This window comes from Trachypithecus francoisi, unplaced genomic scaffold, assembly GCF_009764315.1.
Source record: "Trachypithecus francoisi isolate TF-2019V2 unplaced genomic scaffold, Tfra_2.0 Lachesis_group12, whole genome shotgun sequence".
In the NCBI taxonomy this organism is placed as follows: Eukaryota; Metazoa; Chordata; class Mammalia; order Primates; family Cercopithecidae; genus Trachypithecus; species Trachypithecus francoisi.
In genome coordinates, this window is record NW_022681457.1 from 96,307,314 (window position 1) to 96,326,876 (window position 19,563).

Sequence of the window (19,563 nt, forward strand, 5' to 3'; positions counted from 1 at the left end):
CATGCTCATAACTAATCACATACAAAAAAAAAAAAAAAAAGGAAAGAAACTATCCCATAGTGCCTGGGCACAGCACCTTACGCCTGTAATCTCAGCACTTTGGGAGGCTGAGGCAGGAGGACTGCTTGTGCTGCCCAGGAGTTTGAGACTGGCCTGGGCAACATAGGGAGACCCTGTCTCAATTAAAAAAAAAAAAAAAAAGCCCACTCAAGTTCCCACTTCAACTTCAGAGGTAATCAATTGTAATAATATTTCAAATTGTTCCGTCAAGCTTGTTTTCTCTGGTTAGTTTTTATACAGTTGAGATAATAAATCTTCAATACATACAATTTAATTTTTTGAACAGGCAATATATTCACATGGTTTAAAGCCCAAAAAGTATACAGTAATACTCCATCTGTTTGGTTCCTTTCCCCTATTCTTCAAAGCATACGATTTTTTTTTTTTTTTAGGAGTCTTGCTCTGTTGCCCAGGTTGGAGTGCAGTGGCACCATCTCAGCTCACTGCAACCTCTGCCTCCTGAATTTGAGTGATTCTCCTGCCTCAGCCTTCCAAGTAGCTGGGACTACAGGTGCCTGCTACTATGCTCTCCTAATTTTGTGTATTTTTAGTAGAGGTGGGGTTTCACCATGTTGGCCAGGCTGCTCTCAAACTCCTGACTTTAAGTGTTCTGCCTGCGTTGGCCTCCCAAAGTGCTGGGATTATAGGTGTGAGCCACCATGCCTGGGCAGTACACAATATGTTTTTAAAACTTGGCTTTCAGATTTTGCCTCATGCAATATAACTCAAATGAAGAGAAATGAGATGCAACCAATGTACTATACTTTTACATTTACAATAACTTGCTTCATAGAGTCACACATTGAAGAAAGTCTTGACATTATTATTTTTGTTTTGTTTTTTTGTTTTGACATTATTCAACAAACAATGAGTATGGACTGGTGCAGTGATGGGCATGGGTACAAATGTGTTCAAAAAAGAAAATGAGCTGGGTGCAGTGGTTCAAGCCTGTAATCCCAGCACTTTGGGAGGCCGAGGTGGGCAGAACACCTGAGATCAGGAGTTCGAGACCAGCCTGGCCAACTTGGTGAAACACCATTTCTACTAAAAATACAAAAATTAGCCAGGCACAGTGGCTCATGCCTGTAATCCCAGAACTTTGGGAGGCCGAGGTGGGTGGATCACTTGAGGTTATGAGTTCAAGACCAGCCTGACCAACATGGTGAAACCCCATCTCTACTAAAAAGACAGAAGTTAGCTGGGGGTGGTGGCAGATGCCTGCAGTCCTAGCTACTTGGGAGGCTGAGGCACGAGAATTGCTTGAACCCAGGAGGCAGAAGTTGCAGTGAGCCGAGATTGCACCACTGCACTCCAGCCTGGGCAACAGAGCGAGACTCTGTCTCAAGGGGGAAAAAAAAAAAAGACACACAATATTGCAGCTGGCACAAAGTTGAGGACGTACAAAGAGGAAAGGAATGTCTGCCCCAAGGAAGGAAGGGTGAACTTTTTTGTTTTTTTTTTAAAGGCCATCCTCCAACCCAAAAATAGCAATACAAAAGAAAGAAAATTCAAATACCTAGTCAGACCCAATCAAAGACCAAGTACACAGAGACAGGCATATGCTATTCATTTGTAAACTCACCTTGCTCAGGGTCTTCCAACAAAACCCCTCTTTTAACCAGCTCTTCTCTCGGTTTTCGCATGGATATTTTCCGTTCTAAAACTAACATTAAATTGGAAAATGGCACTCAGAAATGTGACAGTTGAAAGTCAACCTTACACTTAACATTCTAATTCTACAGGTAAAAGAATAAAGTAGTTTAAGTTTATATTCTCAGGAAAGAAAATAACTAGCAGACTAACTTCAAATTAAAAATCTTAAATTTCTTTTATAACCTGTGCTATCAGGAAAGCATCATTTCCAAAAAACTAGCCTTACATAATTGTAACTTAAGAGAAAATTTCATTAGTAAGTATTTATGGATGAACTTTGTGTGGATGGGCAGAGTAGGAAAAAAAATAAGCATTTTATTTATGTATGTATTAATTCATTTAATCATTTTCTTCACCAAGTTCTGATGGAAAGAAGCATCTTAGATTTGCTACAGTTCAGGAACTCCATTCACCACTCAATAGATACGTACATCCCATCAAAATACAAACCTGGGAATGAGGGTATACAATATTAGGTTTAGTAAATGACCATTTTGATGTTTAATTCTAAAAGATTAAACTCTGGCCAGCCACAGTGCCTCACGCTTGTAATCCCAGCACTTTGGGAGGCTGAGGTGGGAGCATCGCTTGAGCCCAGGAGTTCAAGACCAGCCTGGGAAACATAAGGAGACCCCGTCTCTACAAAATATTTAAAAATTAACTGGGCACAGTAGCTCATGCTTGTACTTCCAGCTACTTGGGAGGCTGAGGCAGGAGGATTGCATGAGCCCAGGAGGTTGAATATTCAGTGAGCTGTGACTGCGCCACTGTACTCCAGCCTGGGCAACAGAGGGAGATCCTGTCTCACCAAAAAAAAAAAAGAAGAAGAAGAAAAAAAAAAAAGAATAAAAGATTTTTTTTTTTTTTTTGAGATGGAGTCTCGCTCTGTCGCCCAGGCTGGAGTGCGGGGGCCGGATCTCAGCTCACTGCAAGCTCCGCCTCCTGGGTTTACGCCATTCTCCTGCCTCAGCCTCCCGAGTTGGGACTACAGGCGCCCACCACCTCGCCCGGCTAGTTTTTTGTATTTTTTAGTAGAGACGGGGTTTCACCGGGTTAGCCAGGATGGTCTCGATATCCTGACCTCGTGATCCACCCGTCTCAGCCTCCCAAAGTGCTGGGATTACAGGCTTGAGCCACTGTGCCCGGCCAGAATAAAAGATTAAACACCCTCTTCAAATAGAGGACTACAGAAACTCGGTAAGATAAGGAAAAATTAAATACTTCTAACATAGAGAACTCTAACTCAGAACACACATTTAACCCTTAATATCTCACCTTCTGAAGTCTCTTTAAATTTATCACTACTTTTTTTTTTCCTCCATTTCCAGGGCTTGAAGATCTTGCCAAAGCTTGAGAACTTGCTCTTCCTTTTGGTAGGAGGTGTTGTGTCTCCTGCTTCCACACTGTCCATGACCATGCCTGGCTCTGTAGCGGGCTGATCTGCTTCCTCTGTTACATGGAGAGAAGAGAGGGAAGGAAGCAAATGTATTATTTCAGCATAATCTCTAAAATGCCCCTTCCCCTCTCTTCCTGTGGTAGCTGGAAAGGATCGGAGCAATGATAAACAATCATGCAGACAGAGAGACTCCTGGACATCACATGGACACCAAACATCAAAATCCATTAACAGATAAATTACTAAGGAGGAAAAGGAACCAAACCAAGCTGATATCATTTTTAGGACAAAATCTGGTGCAATGATCAGAGCCAGCACAAAATCTTTTAAAAGTGCATGTATACAAAATGTGGATGTCTTACCAAATGCATGAGATCTTGCCTTACTGAGGCAGGGAATTCCTGCCTCATTAGTAAGTGTGTCATTTTCTCTATTAAACATTGCCCTTTCCCTGACCTTTTCAGGATATAAATAGTTCAGGGGGGAGGTAACACATTAATTGTTAATACCTTACTTATATCTGCTCATCAAATTATTTTCTCCCTTCACAAAAAGTACCCTAGGTACTGGAAGGTGCAGAAGCATTAGAAAGTGGGTGCATTAAATTGGAGGGAAATGTTTTCAGAAAGTAGAGGTGAGATTCCAATTTGCCTACCATAGTAGTGCTTTAGAGACTATTATAGGCTAGGCACAGTGGCTCATTTCCGTTATCCCAGCACTTTGGGAGGCTGAAGCAGGTAGATCGCTTAAGCTCAGAAGCTTGAGACCAACTAAGGCAATAAGGTGAAACCCTGTCTCCACAACAAATACAAAAACAAAAATTAGCCAGGCATGGTGGTGTGCACCTGTAGTCCCAACTACTCAGGAGGCTGAGGTGGGAGGATGACTTGAGCCCGGGAGGTCAATGCTGCAGTGGGCCGTGATTACGCCACTGTACTCCAGCCTGGGCAATAGAGTGAGAGCCTGTCTCAAAAACAAAAATAATAATAATAATATTAAGGATTTGACACAAAACATAACTGACATGATACATATGCAGAATTGAAATAAAAGGCCACGAACCCCTCATAATGACCACACATGCAGAGTTTAGTTAGTTTTAACGGCAGAGAAAGGAGAGCCAAGGCAGGGCCAAGAATTTAAAGAAAAAAAAAAAAAAACCCAGCAGGAAAGCAGCAAAAAAAAAGCAGGAAGGTACACAATGCAGCTTTGCACTCCACCTACTGTTCCAAGATTCTCTGGAGAAGTCTAAAGAGGAAGAAAAAAAGAGTCATGTGGAAAAACCATCCTGAAATTAAAGTGGAACCTCTATTTTGTAGAAATACATCAAGAAACAGCATGATAAGCTAACATGTTGACTGCAAACAATTTCACATCTGAAGCAAATCACACTTTTGGAGGAGGGTAAAAAGATCATAATAGTCACTAAAAAATCTTTTTTTAAAAATGTATTATTATTATTTTAGAAACAGGGTCTCACTCTGTTGCCCAGGCAGAAGCACAGTGGTGTAATTATAGCTCACTGCAGCCTCAAATTCCTGATCTCAAATGATCCTCCTGCCTCAGCCTCCTGAGCAGCCAGGACTATAGGCAAGTACCATCATGCCTGGCTAATTAGAAAGTTTTTTTGTAGAGAGAGGGTCTCAAATGCCTGGTCTCAAGAAATCCTCCCTGCTTGGCCTCCCAAAGCACTGGGATTAAAGGTGTGTATCACCACACCTGGCCTCTCTTTTAAAACTAGATATTTTCAAAAAAGAAAATACACAACCAACAGGATTACATTTTTAAAAGAAACAAGTGCAGATTCAATCTTTTTTTCAGTTGATTGATGGAGGTCTAGGGAAGTTTTTCAGTAAAGGTTAGATTTATACAATCGTAATTACCACAGTAAATGCAATGATGACTACTGATGCATTAGTTTGCTATGCCCAGAAGACTTAGGCAAAATAGTGTCTTCATTACTAAAGGGCAAAAGATGGAAATGATAAGAAGACAGTGACTCTTCCTAGTTGTATGTCTTATTCAAGGACATTCTGGGTCTCAATTGCTTTAACACTTTACATGAAATACACTAGAATCTGATTCTCTCTCTCTCTCTCTCTCTATTTCAGAGACAGAATTTCGTTCTGTTGCCCAGCACGAGTGCAGTGACACAATCACAGCTCACTGTAGCCTTCAACTCCAGGACTCAAGTAATGCTCTGTCTCAGCCTCCTGAGGAGCTGAGATTACAGGCAAATAGTTGAAATTATGAGAATGTCTCAGATTACAGACACTGGCTACGACATCTGGCTTCTCCTCTTTTTTAGGTACAGACAGACCAGCCTGGGGAACATGAAGAAACCCTGTCTCTTAAAAAAAAAAAAAAAAAAAAAAAAGCCGGGCGCGGTGGCTCAAGCCTGTAATCCCAGCACTTTGGGAGGCCGAGACAGGCGGATCACAAGCTCAGGAGATCGAGACCATCCTGGCTAACACGGTGAAGCCCTGTCTCTACTGAAAACTACAAAAAACTAGCCGGGCGAGGTGGCGGGTGCCTGTAGTCCCAGCTACTCAGGAGGCTGAGGCAGGAGAATGGCGTAAACCCGGGAGGCGGAGCTTGCAGTGAGCTGAGATCTGGCCACTGCACTCCAGCCTGGGCAACAGAGCGAGACTCCGTCTCAAAAAAAAAAAAAAAAAAATTAGTTGGGCATGGTGGCATGTGTCTGGTCCCAGCCACTTGTGAGGCTGAGGTGGGAAGATCGCTTGAGCTCAGGAGGTCCAGGCTGCATTGAGTTGTGATCGTGCCACTGCACTCCAGCCTGGGCAACAGAGCCATACTGATATAGTTTAGATATGTGTCCATGCTCAAATCGCAGGTTGAATTGTAATCTTCAGTACTGAAAGTGGGGCCTGGTTGGAGGTGACTGGATCTTGGGGGTGGATTTCTCATGAATGGTTTAGCACCATCCATTTGGTGCTGCCTTAGCAATAGTGAGTGAGTTCTCATGAGATCTGGTCATTTAAAAGTATGCGGCGTCTCCCTCTTTGCTCTCTTGGGCCTGCTCTGGTCACGTGACATGCTTATTCCTGGTTGGTCTTCTGTCATGATTGTAAGTTTCCTGAGACCTCCCCAGAAGCAGGGCAGATGCAAGCATTATGTTTCCTGTACAGCCTACAGAACCACGAGCCAAATAAAGCTCTTATCTTTTTTTTTTTTTTTTTTTTGAGAGGGAGTCTCGCTCTGTCTCCCAGGCTGGAGTGCAGTGGCCGGATCTCAGCTCACTGCAAGCTCCGCCTCCCGGGTTTACCCCATTCTCCTGCCTCAGCCTCCTGAGTAGCTGGGACTACAGGCGCCCGCCACCTCGCCTGGCTAGTTTTTTGTATTTTTCAGTAGAGACGGGGTTTCACCGTGTTAGCCAGGATGGTCTTGATCTCCTAACCTCGTGATCCGCCCGTCTCGGCCTCCCAAAGTGCTGGGATTACAGGCTTGAGCCACCGCACCCCGCCAGCTCTTTTCTTTTTTTTTTTTTTTTTTTTTTTTTTGAGACGGAGTCTTGCTCTGTCGCCGGGGCTGGAGTGCAGTGGCCGGATCTCAGCTCACTGCAAGCTCCGACTCCCGGGTTCACGCCATTCTCCTGCCTCAGCCTCCCGAGTAGCTGGGACTACAGACGCCCGCCACCTCGCCCGGCTAGTTTTTTGTATTTTTTAGTAGAGACGGGGTTTCACAGTGTTCGCCAGGATGGTCTCGATCTCCTGACCTCGTGATCTGCCCGTCTCGGCCTCCCAAAGTGCTGGGATTACAGGCTTGAGCCACCGCGCCCGGCCCAGCTCTTTTCTTTATAAGTTATCCCGTGTCAGGGATTTCTTCATAGCAATGCAAGAATAGCTTAATACAGGGACCTTGTCTCAAAAAAAAGTAGTTGATATATAAGCAGAATATGTATTAAAAAAGAAAAAAAGCCACTGAATACAAAAAACAAAGAGAGCAACATTTTCCTTGCTTGTTATGCAAATGTGCTTGATTTTCATGTTTACAAAACTTTTAGAGGCTGATGTTCTTCTTTCCTCCTATCTCCTGTGTTGGGGTCGAGCCACACCTGGCCCTGACTCAGTTATCTCAAATTCACACATACATATTCATATCCTCATATTCTCCCTCTTTCCTTCCCCTCTTCTTCCTGCTCTCCAGGACAAACAGTACATTATTTCCAAGACTCCGAAATCTGTCCAAATACTTGGAATCAGCCCAATTGCCTTTTCAAAATACAGAATCTCCAGGAGGTAGGACTTGAGAATCTGTTTGAAAATATACCTCCAGGTCAGCCTAGGTCCTAAGGTCAGCCAGGTGTGTTAAATCCAATACCAAATTATTATCTGGAAACCTCATGGAGGTTAAAAGAGACAGAGGCAGACATTCTTTGGCTATAGGCTGCTTCTTTGTTGAAGAAAAATGAACTAGAGGCCGAGCATGGTGGCTCATGCCTGTAATCCCAGCACTTTGGGAAGCTGAGGCCGGCAGACCACCTGAGATCAGGAATTTGAGACCAGCCTGGCCAACATGGTGAAACCTCGTCTCTACTAAAAGTACAAAAATTATCTGGGTGTGGTGGTACATGCCTATAATCCCAGCTACTTGGGAGGCTGAGGCAGAATCTTGAACCTGGGAGGCGGAGGTTGCAGTGAGCCAAGATCACACCACTGCACTCCAGTCTGGGTGACGAGCAAAACTCCGTGTCAAAAAAAGAAAAAATAAAAATGAGGCGGGATGCGGTGGCTCAGGCCTGTAATCCCAGAACTTTGGGAGGCCGAGACAGGTGGATCACTTGAGGGCAGGAGGTCGAGACCAGTCTGGCCAACATGATGAAACCCTGTTTCTATTAAAAATACACACACACAAAAAAAGTAGGTGGGTATGGTGGCAGGCACCTACAATCCCAGCTACTTGGGAGGCTGGGGCAGGAGAATCACTTGAACCCAGGAGGTGGAGGTTGCAGTGAGCCAAGCTGGTCTCAAACTGCTGGGTTCAAGTGTCCTTTGGCCTCAGTCTCCCAACGTGGTAGGATAACTGGAGTGTTTAGACCATTTATACTTAATGCTTTTCCTGTGTATCTCAAATATGGCCCAAGTTACAAATAAACAACAGAAGTTTACAGTTATTTCTTTCCAAATTTATAATACATTATCTCCAATTATTTGTAATTGGAAAGTGTATTGTGCAATTGTTTGGTATGCTGTTCTAAATATGCCAATTACGTCAAGGTGTCAAGGTGGTTAATAATATACAAATGATTAAGATCCCTTCTGATTTGTTGTCTGCTTGCTCTATCAGTAACTGAGAGAGGTATGTTAATATCTCTATGAAAGTGATTTCTCTTAGTTCTATTAATTTTTGCTTTATATACTTTAAGCTGTTATGAGGTATATACAAATTTAGAATTATTATATCTTCCTTTTGAAAGGACTCTTTTATCTTTGTGGGTTCAATCAATCCTCTGGCCTCAGTCTCCAGAGTAGCTGGGATTAAGTGCGTGTGCCACCACAACGGGTTAACTAAAAAAAAAAAATAATTTTTAGTAGAGACAAGGTCTTGCTATATTGCCCAGGCTGGTCTCAAACCCCTGAGCTCAAGGGATCCTCCCACCTTGGCCTTTCAAAGTGCTGGGATTACAGGCGTGAGCAGCTGCACCCAGCTTGACAATTATCTAATTGGAGTTTTTTTTTGAAACAAGATCTTGCTGTGTCACCAAGGCTGGAATGCAGTGGTGTGATCTCAGCTCCTGCAGCCTCAACTTCCCAGGTTCAAGTAATCGTCTCACCTCAGCCTATTCAGTAGCTAGGACTATAGGCATGCATCACCATGCCCTGCTGATTTTTAAATTTTCTGTAGAGATGGGGTCTTACTATGTTGCCCAGGCTGGTCTCAAATTCCTGGGTTCAAGTGGTCCTTCTCCCTCCGTCTCCCAACGTGGTAGGACAATTAGAGTGTTTAGGTCATTTATATTTAATGCTTTTACTGGCATAGTTGAATTTTAAGTCTATTATTTTGCTATTCATTTTCTATTTGGCTCATTTATTCATTTATTCTGTGCATCCTTGACTTATTACATTACAAACTTGTTAATTTAGTACTTTTAATGCTTTTCAACAATGCAAGAATCTTTTTTTTTTTTTTCTAGATGGAGTCTTGCTCTCAGTGGCACGATCCTGGCTTACTGTAACCTCTGCCTCCCAAGTTCAAGCGATTCTCCTGCCTCAGCCTCTCGAGTAGCTGGGATTACAGGTGCGGGCCACCATGCACCATGCTTAGCAAATTTTTGTATTTTCAGTAGAGATGGGGCTTCACTACGCTGGCCACGCTGGTCTTGAACTCCTGGCCTCAAGTGATCCTCCTGCTTCAGTTTCCCAAAGTGCTGGGATTACAGGCATGAGCCACTGTCCCTGACCTATTTATTTATTTATTGAGACAGAGTCTCGCTCTGTGTTATTTATTGATTGATTGATTGATTGATTGAGACAGGGTCTCACTCTGTCATCCAGGCTGGAGTGCAGTGGCGTGATCTCGGCTCACTGCAACCTCTGACTCCTGGGTTCAAGTGATTCTCCTGCCTCAGCCTCCTGAGTAGCTGGGATTACAGGTATGCAACACCACACCCGGCTACTTTTTTTATTTTTAGTGATGTCGGGGTTTCACCATGTTGGCCAGGCTGGTCTCAAAGTCCTGCCCACCTCAGCCTCTTAAACTGTTGGGATTACAGTTGTGAGCACTGTGCCTGGCCAGGCTGGGATTTAAATCTACATCTCTCTGACTTCAAAGTCTGTGATTCTTTCTACCATAATGCCTGCAGAATAAAGGTTCAGCTGAAATTTTACAAGTCTTTGCAACATCTGGTTTCCTTCACTCACAACGGTTTTTAGAATATAATTTACAAAACTGGCATGATCTGATTTAATTCTCACCACCTAGATGGTTGGTATTCATCTCTATACAGTTTATTTTAACAATTTGATAGTCATCTCAAACATTGTTCAATGTTAAAATCTTAAAATGGCAGAAATTCTAAAATTAGGTTTCTTTTAAAATTTTGTTTTGAGACAGGGTCTGACTTTGTCATCCAGGCTGGAGTGCAGTGGTGCGATCATGGCTCACTATAGCTTCAACCTCCCGGGCTCAAGCCATTCCCCCACCTCATCCTCCCAAGTAGCTGGGACCACAGGTGCATGCTACCACATGCAGCTAATTTTTAAATTTTTTGTGGAGGGGTGTTATCAGTATTTTACCCACAATGGTCTCTCAAACTCCTAGGCTCAAGTGATCCTCCCGCCTCAGCCTCCCAAAGTGCTGGGATTACAGGCATAAGCCACTGCGCCCGACCTCTTTTTTTTTTTTCCCAGACAGGCTTGCTTGGCCGTCCAGCCTAGAGGAGGGCAGTGGCACAATCACTGCTCACTGTAGCCTTGATGTCCTAGGCTCAAGTCATCCTTCTGCTTCAGCTTCCCAAATAGCTGGGACTAATACAATGCACCACGTGTGGCTAATTTTTATTTTTTGAAGAGATGGAGTCTCACTTTGTTGCTCAGACTGGTGTCAAAGTTCTGGACTCATGTGATCCTTCTGCCCAAAGTACTGGAATTACAGGTGTGAGCCACCATGCCCAGCCCCAAACATTTTCTGATTTTACATTTAAAATAAAATTAACTCTTGAACAACATGGGGGTTGGGGCACCAATTCTTTGGAGTAGAAAACCCACATATAACTTTTACTGCCCCAGAACTTAACCACTAATAACCTACTTTAGGCTAGAAGCCTTATTGATAACAAAAATGGTCATTTAACACGTACTTTGTATGTTACAGGTATATACTATATTTTTGGGGGGGTTATAGAAACTTATTATAAAAAATGTTACCACTAACAAATGCAGACAGGCTAGGACACCATGGTACTGGGCGGAGGACAGCTAGCTCTTTGGAAAGTGAAAGGTTTGGGTGGCGTGGGCCTCATGCCACGCTGATTGGTCAGTGGATGCCCCCGTGCCAAACACATGCCGAACACCACAGGGCATCAGGACATCAGATGCCTGCTCTGTGTGCCCACAAGTGTTCCTTGTTTCATCTGGGCCTTCGAAGAGAGCACACCCAGAAGCAAGCAACTGAAGCCAAGGGGCTTCCTAAGGTGCCCCAGGCTTGTCTCTGAAGTCACAGCAACACCATTTTAAGCAATATGTTTAATCGGATGATTTCCACAAACTATCCATGAAGCTTCTAACCATCACGATTCAGTGAAGTACAAAACACTGAGTTACAGGCTGTGGGAAGAGAAGGCAGCACCAATGGTGGCACCTTCTAATCCTGGTTGTTCTAGGGGCAGGGAGAGGGGAAGGTCTTTTTTTTAACCAAGCCCCTCATTTCAATGTACAAAAGAATTGCTCTGATCAATATTAAATTATATTGACAACAAAATGAGGCCAGGCACGGTGGCTCATGCCTGGAATCCCAGCACTTTGGGAGGCCGAGGCGGGCGGATCACAATATCAGGAGATCAAAGACCATCCTGGCTAACACGGTGAAACTCCGTCTCTACTAAAAATACAAAAAATCAGCCGGGCGTGGTGGCGGGCGCCTGTAGTCCCAGCTACTCAGGAGGCTGAGGCAGGAGAATGGCATGAACCCAGGAGGTGGAGCTTGCAGTGAGCTGCGATAGTGCCACTGTACTCCAGCCTGGGTGACAGAGCGAGACTCCATCTCAAAAAAAAAAAAACACCAAAAAAAAAAAAACCAAACAAACAACCACACACACACACACACACACACACAAACCAAAATGGACTAAAAAGCAAATACTACTCTATGTTGGGGTGGAAGTGGGAGGAAAGACTGAGTCCTTCAAAGCAGGAAGGGAGATAGCAGGGGGAAGGTTCTGTGCCTGTGACCTGGGTGGTCACTCACGCTGCTTCATTTTTACTTTCAATGGTCTCAGGAAGGTCTGATTCTTCTTCTCTTTCTTCCTCTTTGTATTGGCTTGGAAGTTTCGCCAGCTGTCCACATGACCATCTCCACTTTCCTCAAAGTTTTTCTGCCACTCTCTTTCTCATTTGGCTTCTTCTTGAGCTTCAATCTCTTCTTCCCTTTGTCATTTCCTTTCATGCATCTCTTTGGCTTCTCTTTCCTTTCAATTTCTAGCTCAGCAAAGACTTTGTCTGTTTACATACAGCTTGTTTGAAGAGTTCAGGATCATCCTCCTCTACAAATGTAGGTTTTCCTTCCTTATTTGTTTTTTTCACTCTTTCAGTGTGTTCCATGTATTCTTTTTTATTTTTAGTTTTTTGAGACAGAGTTTTGCTCTTGTTGCCCAGGCTGGAGTGCAACGGCGTGATCTCGGCTCACTGAAACCTCTGCCTCCTGAATTCAAGTGATTCTCCTGCCTCAGCCTCCGAAGTAGCCAAGTAGCTGGGATTACAGGCGCCTACCACCACACCTGGATAATTTTTGTACCTTTAGTAGAGATGGGGTTTCATCATGTTGGCCAGGCTGGTCTTGAACTCCTGACCTCAGGTGATCTGCCCGCCTCGGCCTCCCAAAGTGCTGAGACTACAGGCGTGTGCCACTGTGCCCAGTCGTGTTCCACATATTCTTTTTCTGCCTAAATTACATTCAGGGCCCTCTTCTTTTGGTCCTGATCCAGTAGCAACTTGTAAGCTTTGTCCATAGCTTCAAAAGCCCTTTGTGCTCTGTCAGCATCATGATTTTTGTCAGGACACACCAATGTGGATAACTGCCGAAACCTCTATTTTTTTTATTTCTTCATCTGTAACTTCTGAAGAACCTCAAATGGGTTCAAACTCAAGTAAGAGGAACCAGGACAGGTCTGTCTTTCAATCTGATTTTTGGATGTTGGAACCAAGTCTCTCTTCTCTATTTGTGTCACCTCACTGTAGAAGGTCAGAAATGCGTCATCTGTGCTGCCTCCGCTGCCCAAACTCCTGCTCTCTCCTGATGCCGCCATTTCCCGGGCCCAGCCACCACCTATGTACTATATGCTTATAAAAATGGCAGGCAACTGCAGCTATAGACCTCAAGCTATGGTACACATCAAGCAATTCAATTTTTCCTTTTTTTTTTCTTTTTCTCATTTTCAACTTTTTCTTATAATGTCATGACTCTTCTCTGCTTAAGAGCAATTCCAGTATCACTAGTGGCACGTGGTATAGGTCCCATGGTGTTATTCAAGATTTATGATATTGCACTAAGCTATGAAAAACTGCTCACTAGAAGATTAGCATCACACAGCATTTTAAGTGGATACTGGCAATACTTGAGCTCACTTCAATAGTAATAGGAGGTGACTATGAAATTACAGCAGTACAATATATGCTACAGTTAATTTAATTCATTTTTATTTTTATTTATTTATTTTTCTGAGACAAAGTTTTGCTCTTGTTACCTAGGCTGGAGTGCAATGGCATGATCTCGGCTCACTGCAACTTCTGCCTCCTGGGTTCAAGCAATTATCTTGCTCAGCCTCCCAAGTAGCCGGGATTACAGGTGTGCACCACCACACCTGGCTAATTTTTGTATTTTTAGTAGAGACGGGGTTTTGCCATGTTGGCTAGGCTGGTCTTGAACTCCTGACCTCAGGTGATCTACCTGCCTTGGTCTCCCAAAGTGCTGGGATTACAGGCGTGAGCCACTGTGCCTGGCTTTATTTTTATTTTTATTATTTATTTGTATTTTTTATTTTTGGAGATGGAATCTCACTGTCTCCCAGGTTGGAGTGCAATGGTGCGATCTCAGCTCACTGCAACCTCCGCCTTCCAGGTTCAAGTGATTCTCCTGCCTCAGCCTCCTAAGTAGCTGGGACTACAGGCATGCACCACCACGCCCAGCTAATTTTAGTAGAGATGAGGTTTCGACATGTTGACCAGGCTGGTCTTGAACTCCTGATCTCAAGTGAGCCACCCACCCTGGCCTCCCAGAGTGCTGGGATTACAGGCATGAGCCACCATGCCCGGCCTCTTTTTAAAAATTGTTGAGACAGCATCTCACTCTTACCCAGGCTAGAGTGCAGTGGCAGGATGAAAGCTCACTGCAGCCTCCAACTCCTGGGGGGATCAAGCGATTCTCCCACCTCAGCTGTCTGAGTAGCTGGGACAACAGGCATGCGCCACCACGGCTGGCTAATTTTTAAATTTTTTCTAGAGATAGGGTCTCACTATGTTGCCTGGGTTGACCTTGAACTCCTGGCCTCAAGTAATCCTCTTGCCTCAGATTCCCAAAGTGCTGGAATTACAGGCAAAAGCCACCACATCTGGCCTGTGAGTTTTTTTCAAATCGTTGTAAATCTCCAAACAATTTGTCAATACATTTATTGAAAAACATCCACACATAAGAACCTACACAGTTGAAACCTGTGAACTGTAATCTGGATTCTAAGAGTTCTTTTAAGTATATTCTCCTAGTTTGCCATGAGTAAAATATTGTGCTAAAGGAGCTAGAAACCAAATGTAATGAAGATCTAAATATGCCAGGTAAAAGTGTTTTAGCTGTATAATAAAGAGTTTTGAAGAATGCATAAATTTGCCAGGCATGGTGGCTCATGCTTTTTAATCCTAGTACTATGGGAGGTCGAGGTCGTGGGGATCACTTGAGCCCAGGAGTTTGAGATCAGCCTGAGCAACATAGGGAGACCCTGTCTCTACCAAAAAAAAAAAAAAAAAAATTAGCCAGGTGTTGTACTTGCCTATAGTCTTAGCCACTTGGGAGGCTGGGGCAGGAGGATTCTTTGATCTCAGGAGGTTGAGTCTGTAGTGAGCTGTGATCGTGCCACTGCACTCCAGCCTGGGCAACAAGTGAGACCCTGTCTCAAAAAAAAAAAAAAAAAAAAATTAATGCATAAGTCCTTCATAGCAGTGGCTGACTAGATCTAATTAAGCCATTTATCTCTAAAACTGCTACAATAACACTGGGCAGGGCACAGTGATGTGCACCTGTTGTCCCAGTTACTCAGGAGGCTGAGGCAGGAGGATTGCTTGAGTCTAGGAGTTGAGGCTGTATTGTGTTATGTGTAATTGCACCTGTGAATAGCTACTGCACTCCAGCCTGGGCAACACAGCAATACCCTTTATCAATCAATCAATCAATCAATAAATAAATAAATAACAAAAAAACCCCTGCTACAATAGTCCAAGCTTCAAGCTTCTCAGTATGAATTTCTGTTTGACAAGAAGATTCAATTGCAATGTTCAGAAACTGTAATAGAAACAAAGAGAAACTGACAGATGAATACATTACAGAACAAAGAGCAGGCTGGGCGCAGTGGCTCGCGCCTGTAATCCCAGCACATTGGAAGGCCAGGTGGGCGGACTGCTTAAACCCAGGAGGTCAAGATCAGCCTGGGCAACATACTGAGACGTCATCTCTACAAAAACGCAAAAATTAGGCTGGGTGTGGTGGCTTGTGCCTATAATCCCAGCACTTTGGGAGGCTGAGGTGGGTGGATCACTTGAGGTCAGGAGTTCGAGACCAGAATGGCCAACATGAAACCCTGTTTTGACTAAAACAAAAAACAAAAAAACAAAATTAGCTGGGTGTGGTGGCACGTGCCTGTAGTTCCAGCTACTCAGGAGGCTGAGGCACAAGAATCTCTTGAACCTGGGAGGCAGAGGGTGCAGTGAGCTGAGACCACTCCACTGCATTCCAGCATGGGCCACAGAGCAAGACTCCCTCTCAAAAACAAAACAAAACAAAACAAAAACCACACACACACAACAATTGGCTGGGCATGGTGCCATGCACCTGCAGTCCCAGCTACTTGGTAGACTAAGGTGAGGGAACTCCTTAATTAAGCTCAGGTGGTTGAGGCTGCAGTGAGCTGTGATCGTGCCACTGTACTACAACCTGGGTGACAGAGGGAGACCCTGCCTCAAAAAACAAACAAACAAAAAAACAAAAAGTATACTCAGTTATCCAGAAATCATCACTATTTTTTAAAAAATGATATAAGTACACCCAAATTTGTTCTATACTAATAAAGGACTAAGAAAAATGAGCCTGAAACTGTTCATATGCCAATTTTGCATATAAATCTTTGTTCTCAGCATCTCTGATTTTATAAAATGTTCCCTCTAATTTCCAATTTGACAGAGAAAATATAGGCATGCAGTCACATTTGGATAGCCCGTTGTTTCTGTTTAAACTAGTTACGGCATTTTAAATGGCCTATGGCCTCATTCTGTTTTCTATGAGTGGAAAAAAAAAAAAAGTAGTTTCCCTTTGTTTGCCAGAAATCAGGGTGTAGGATGCTGGGTATAGTTTTATAATTGTGTGTTCCAAAGAAAACACCTTTTTCTTTGAGTCATGTAGCTACAGGCCATTAGGAAAGCACGTCACAGAGTTGACAGTCTTGGTGTTTTCTGGAGGGGGCGGAGGCTGGGAGTGGAAGATAACTAATCAAATTACAGTTGGAGTTTCCTGTTTGAGTAGTACCCTGAAACCAGGCCTGGTATTTAAACTACTTACTCCCTTACTCAAGTTGTAGCACCCCACATATCATAGGCTTGTTTCTTATATCATGAACTATGCAGAGTTCTAGTAGTTTCTTCAACCACCATATTTTTCCTAGTCAATATTTAATTGAAGTTTTTAAGTGCAAGTGTAGTTGGTTCATATGAATTTCAGGGACTTTTTTTTTTTTTTTTTTTTGAGACAGAGTGTTGCTCTGTAACCCTGGCTGGAGGGCAATAGCATGATCGTAGCTCACTGCAACCCCTGCCTCCTGGGTTCAAGGGATTCTCCTGTCTCAGCCTCCGAAGTAGCTGAAATTACAGATGCCCGCCACCATACCCGGCTAACTTTTGTATTTTTAGTAGAGATGGGGTTTCACCATGTTGGCCAGGCTGGGCTCAAACTCCTGACCTCAGGGATCTACCCACCTTGGCCTCCCAAAGTGCTGGGATTACAGGAGTGAGCCACAGAGCCTGGCCACTGGCTGTGATTTTTAAATAAATATATGATATTTATAAAAACCACGTAGCACCTTTCATCTTCAGATAAAGTATTCATTAACTATCTACTATAGATGCGTATTATATCTGTATAACTTGATGGAGATATGAGATAAAACAGGATTAAACAATATGTCCTAGGTCAAAGATAATGTTAATTTTAGAATTAGATTTACAACCAATTCTTTATTTTATTATACATATATATTTTTATTTTTTGGATATGGGGTTATGTTACCCAGGCTAGAGTACAGTGGCTATTAAGGGGCGCGATCATGGTGCACTGTAGCCTCAAACTCCTGGTCTCAAGTAATCCTGCTGCTTCAGCCTCTCAAGTCACTGGGGCTCTAGGGGTGCACCGCTGCACCTGGCACAGCCAGTTTTTTTTTGTTGTTGTTGTTTTGTTTTGAGACACTGTCGCACTGTTTCACCCAGCTTGGAGTACAATGGCATGATCATAACTCACTGCAACCTTGAACTCCTGGGCTCAAGCAATCTTCCCGCCTCAGCCTCTGAGAAGCTAGAACTACAGGCGCATACCACCTCACCTGGCTAATTTTCTGAGTAGAGATCAGGTTTCGCTATATTGCCCAGGCTGGTCTCGAACTCCTGGCCTCAAGCAATCCTCCTGCCTCAGCCCCCCAAAGTGTGTGAGCTACCATGCCTTACCTCTTAATCATCCACGTTAATGGCAAGATAAGGCACAGGCAATGGGAATCCACAGAAAACAGTTTTCAGTATAGCCTTACTTTCCCCCCGCTTTATTTGACTTAGTAATTAGTAACAAAAGTTATTGGATCTGTATGAATTCTATCTCTATGTTTTATACCTTATCAGGTTTTCTTTTCTTTTCTTTCTTTTTTTTTTTTTTTTTGGTGGAGTCTCACTCTGTCACCCAGGCTGGAGTACAGTGGCGCAATCTCGGCTCACTGCAAGCTCCACCTCCCAGGTTCACGCCATTCTCCTGCCTCAGTCTCCCGAGTAGCTGGGACTACAGGTGCCCGCCACCACACCCAGCTAATTTTTTTGTATTTTTAGTAGAAACGGGGTTTCACTGTGTTAGTCAGGATGGTCTCGATCTCCTGACCTTGTGATCCACCCGTCTCGGCCTCTCAAAGTGCTGGGATTACAGGCGTGAGCCACCGCGCCTGGCCTTCTTCTTTTTTTTTGGAAACAAAGTCTTGCTCTGACACCCAGGCTGGAGTAAAATGGCGTGATCACCTGAGGTCAGGAGTTCCAGCCAGCCTGGTCAACAGTGATCCATCCACTTCAACCTCCCAAAGTGCTAGGATTACAGGCATGAGCCACCATGCCCAGCCTATTTGTCCAAAATTTTAAGATGTATAATTTTATTCAACAAGGTATATATATACTTCACTATGAAGAAATACCAAGTATCTTCATAATATAATGGTTTAGTCTATTTTTAAGCCCACCTAGCTGGAAACAGATTTGCTATAAACAACCTTCTCACAGTATCAGAACATTGTAAATGTAGAACATTCATTTATGGTATTTACACTACTGTACTTATTTTTGCCTTCTAAAAGAGGATTATTATTGGCTTTAAAGAACTGTTTCAGAAAACTTCGGCAAAATTACAGAAAGTAAACCTGCCACTAATGAACAAAGCAGGCTTTGTCTAGAGAAGGCCCACAACTTCCTGTGGAAATACTGCATAGCTCTGACCCTTGATTAGAAATAATTGGGCAAAGCAGTCAGGAGAAGATAGGTGGAAGGTCTCTCTCTCTGAACTTGCAGGTACAGTTATGTCTGAGATTCTACCTCTGGAAAAACACAGATTTCTGCCCATGATTGTATCAAATAGTGATGTTGCTTTACCACTGGCAACTTAATGTGCACATTGCTTGATAAAAAATTCCAGGTTAAGGGTATGTTTTTATAGTGAAGGGCCAGAATATAAGCTATTCACTCATGGGAAAAAAACTTCAAACTTTCCAAAGTTTACTTGCAAGTAGAAAGAGGAAACACATAACCGGGCATGGTGGTGGGCGCCTGTAATGCCAGCTACTTGGGAGGCTGAGGCAGGAGAATCGCCTGAATCCAGGAGGCAGAGGATGTAGTAAGCCAAGATCGTGCCACTGCACTCCAGCCTGGGCGACAGAGTGAGACTGTCTCAAAAAAAAAAAGAAAGAGGAAATACATATGTAGGTTGTGATAATAGGTCTATTAGTCCATTATTGCATTGCTATAAAGAATTACCTGAGGCTGGGTACGGTGGCTCACACCTGTAATCCCAGCACTCTGGGAGGCCAAGGCAGGAGGATCACCTGAGGTCAGGAGTTTGAGACCAGCCTGGCCAATATGGCAAAACCCCATCTCTACTAAAAATATAAAAATTAGCCAGGCATGGTGGCACGTGCCTGTAGTCCCAGCTACGAGGCTGAGGCAAAAGAATCACTTGAACCCAGGAGGCAGAGGTTGCAGTGAGCTGAGATCGTGCCACTGGACTCC

General features: G+C 43.6%; 1 protein-coding gene and 1 pseudogene across 10 annotated transcripts in view; both read right to left on the reverse strand.

The window, feature by feature from the left end:
- PHACTR4 (phosphatase and actin regulator 4) overlaps positions 1–19,563 on the reverse strand; it is a 146,923-nt gene that overhangs the window by 46,588 nt on the left and 80,772 nt on the right. For 6 of the 10 annotated variants that reach the window (XM_033227497.1, XM_033227498.1, XM_033227499.1 and 3 more), the window contains 2 exons: positions 2,989–3,162; positions 1,643–1,723 (listed from right to left, as the gene is read on the reverse strand). In XM_033227497.1, coding sequence (XP_033083388.1) covers positions 1,643–1,723; positions 2,989–3,162 — 255 coding nt within the window. Of the gene's footprint in view, positions 1–1,642; positions 1,724–2,988; positions 3,163–4,329; positions 4,358–19,563 lie in introns of all 10 variants that reach the window. The other 4 variants (XM_033227494.1, XM_033227495.1, XM_033227492.1 and 1 more) reach the window with 2 other exon arrangements.
- Positions 11,889–13,113, reverse strand: LOC117093008 (annotated as a pseudogene).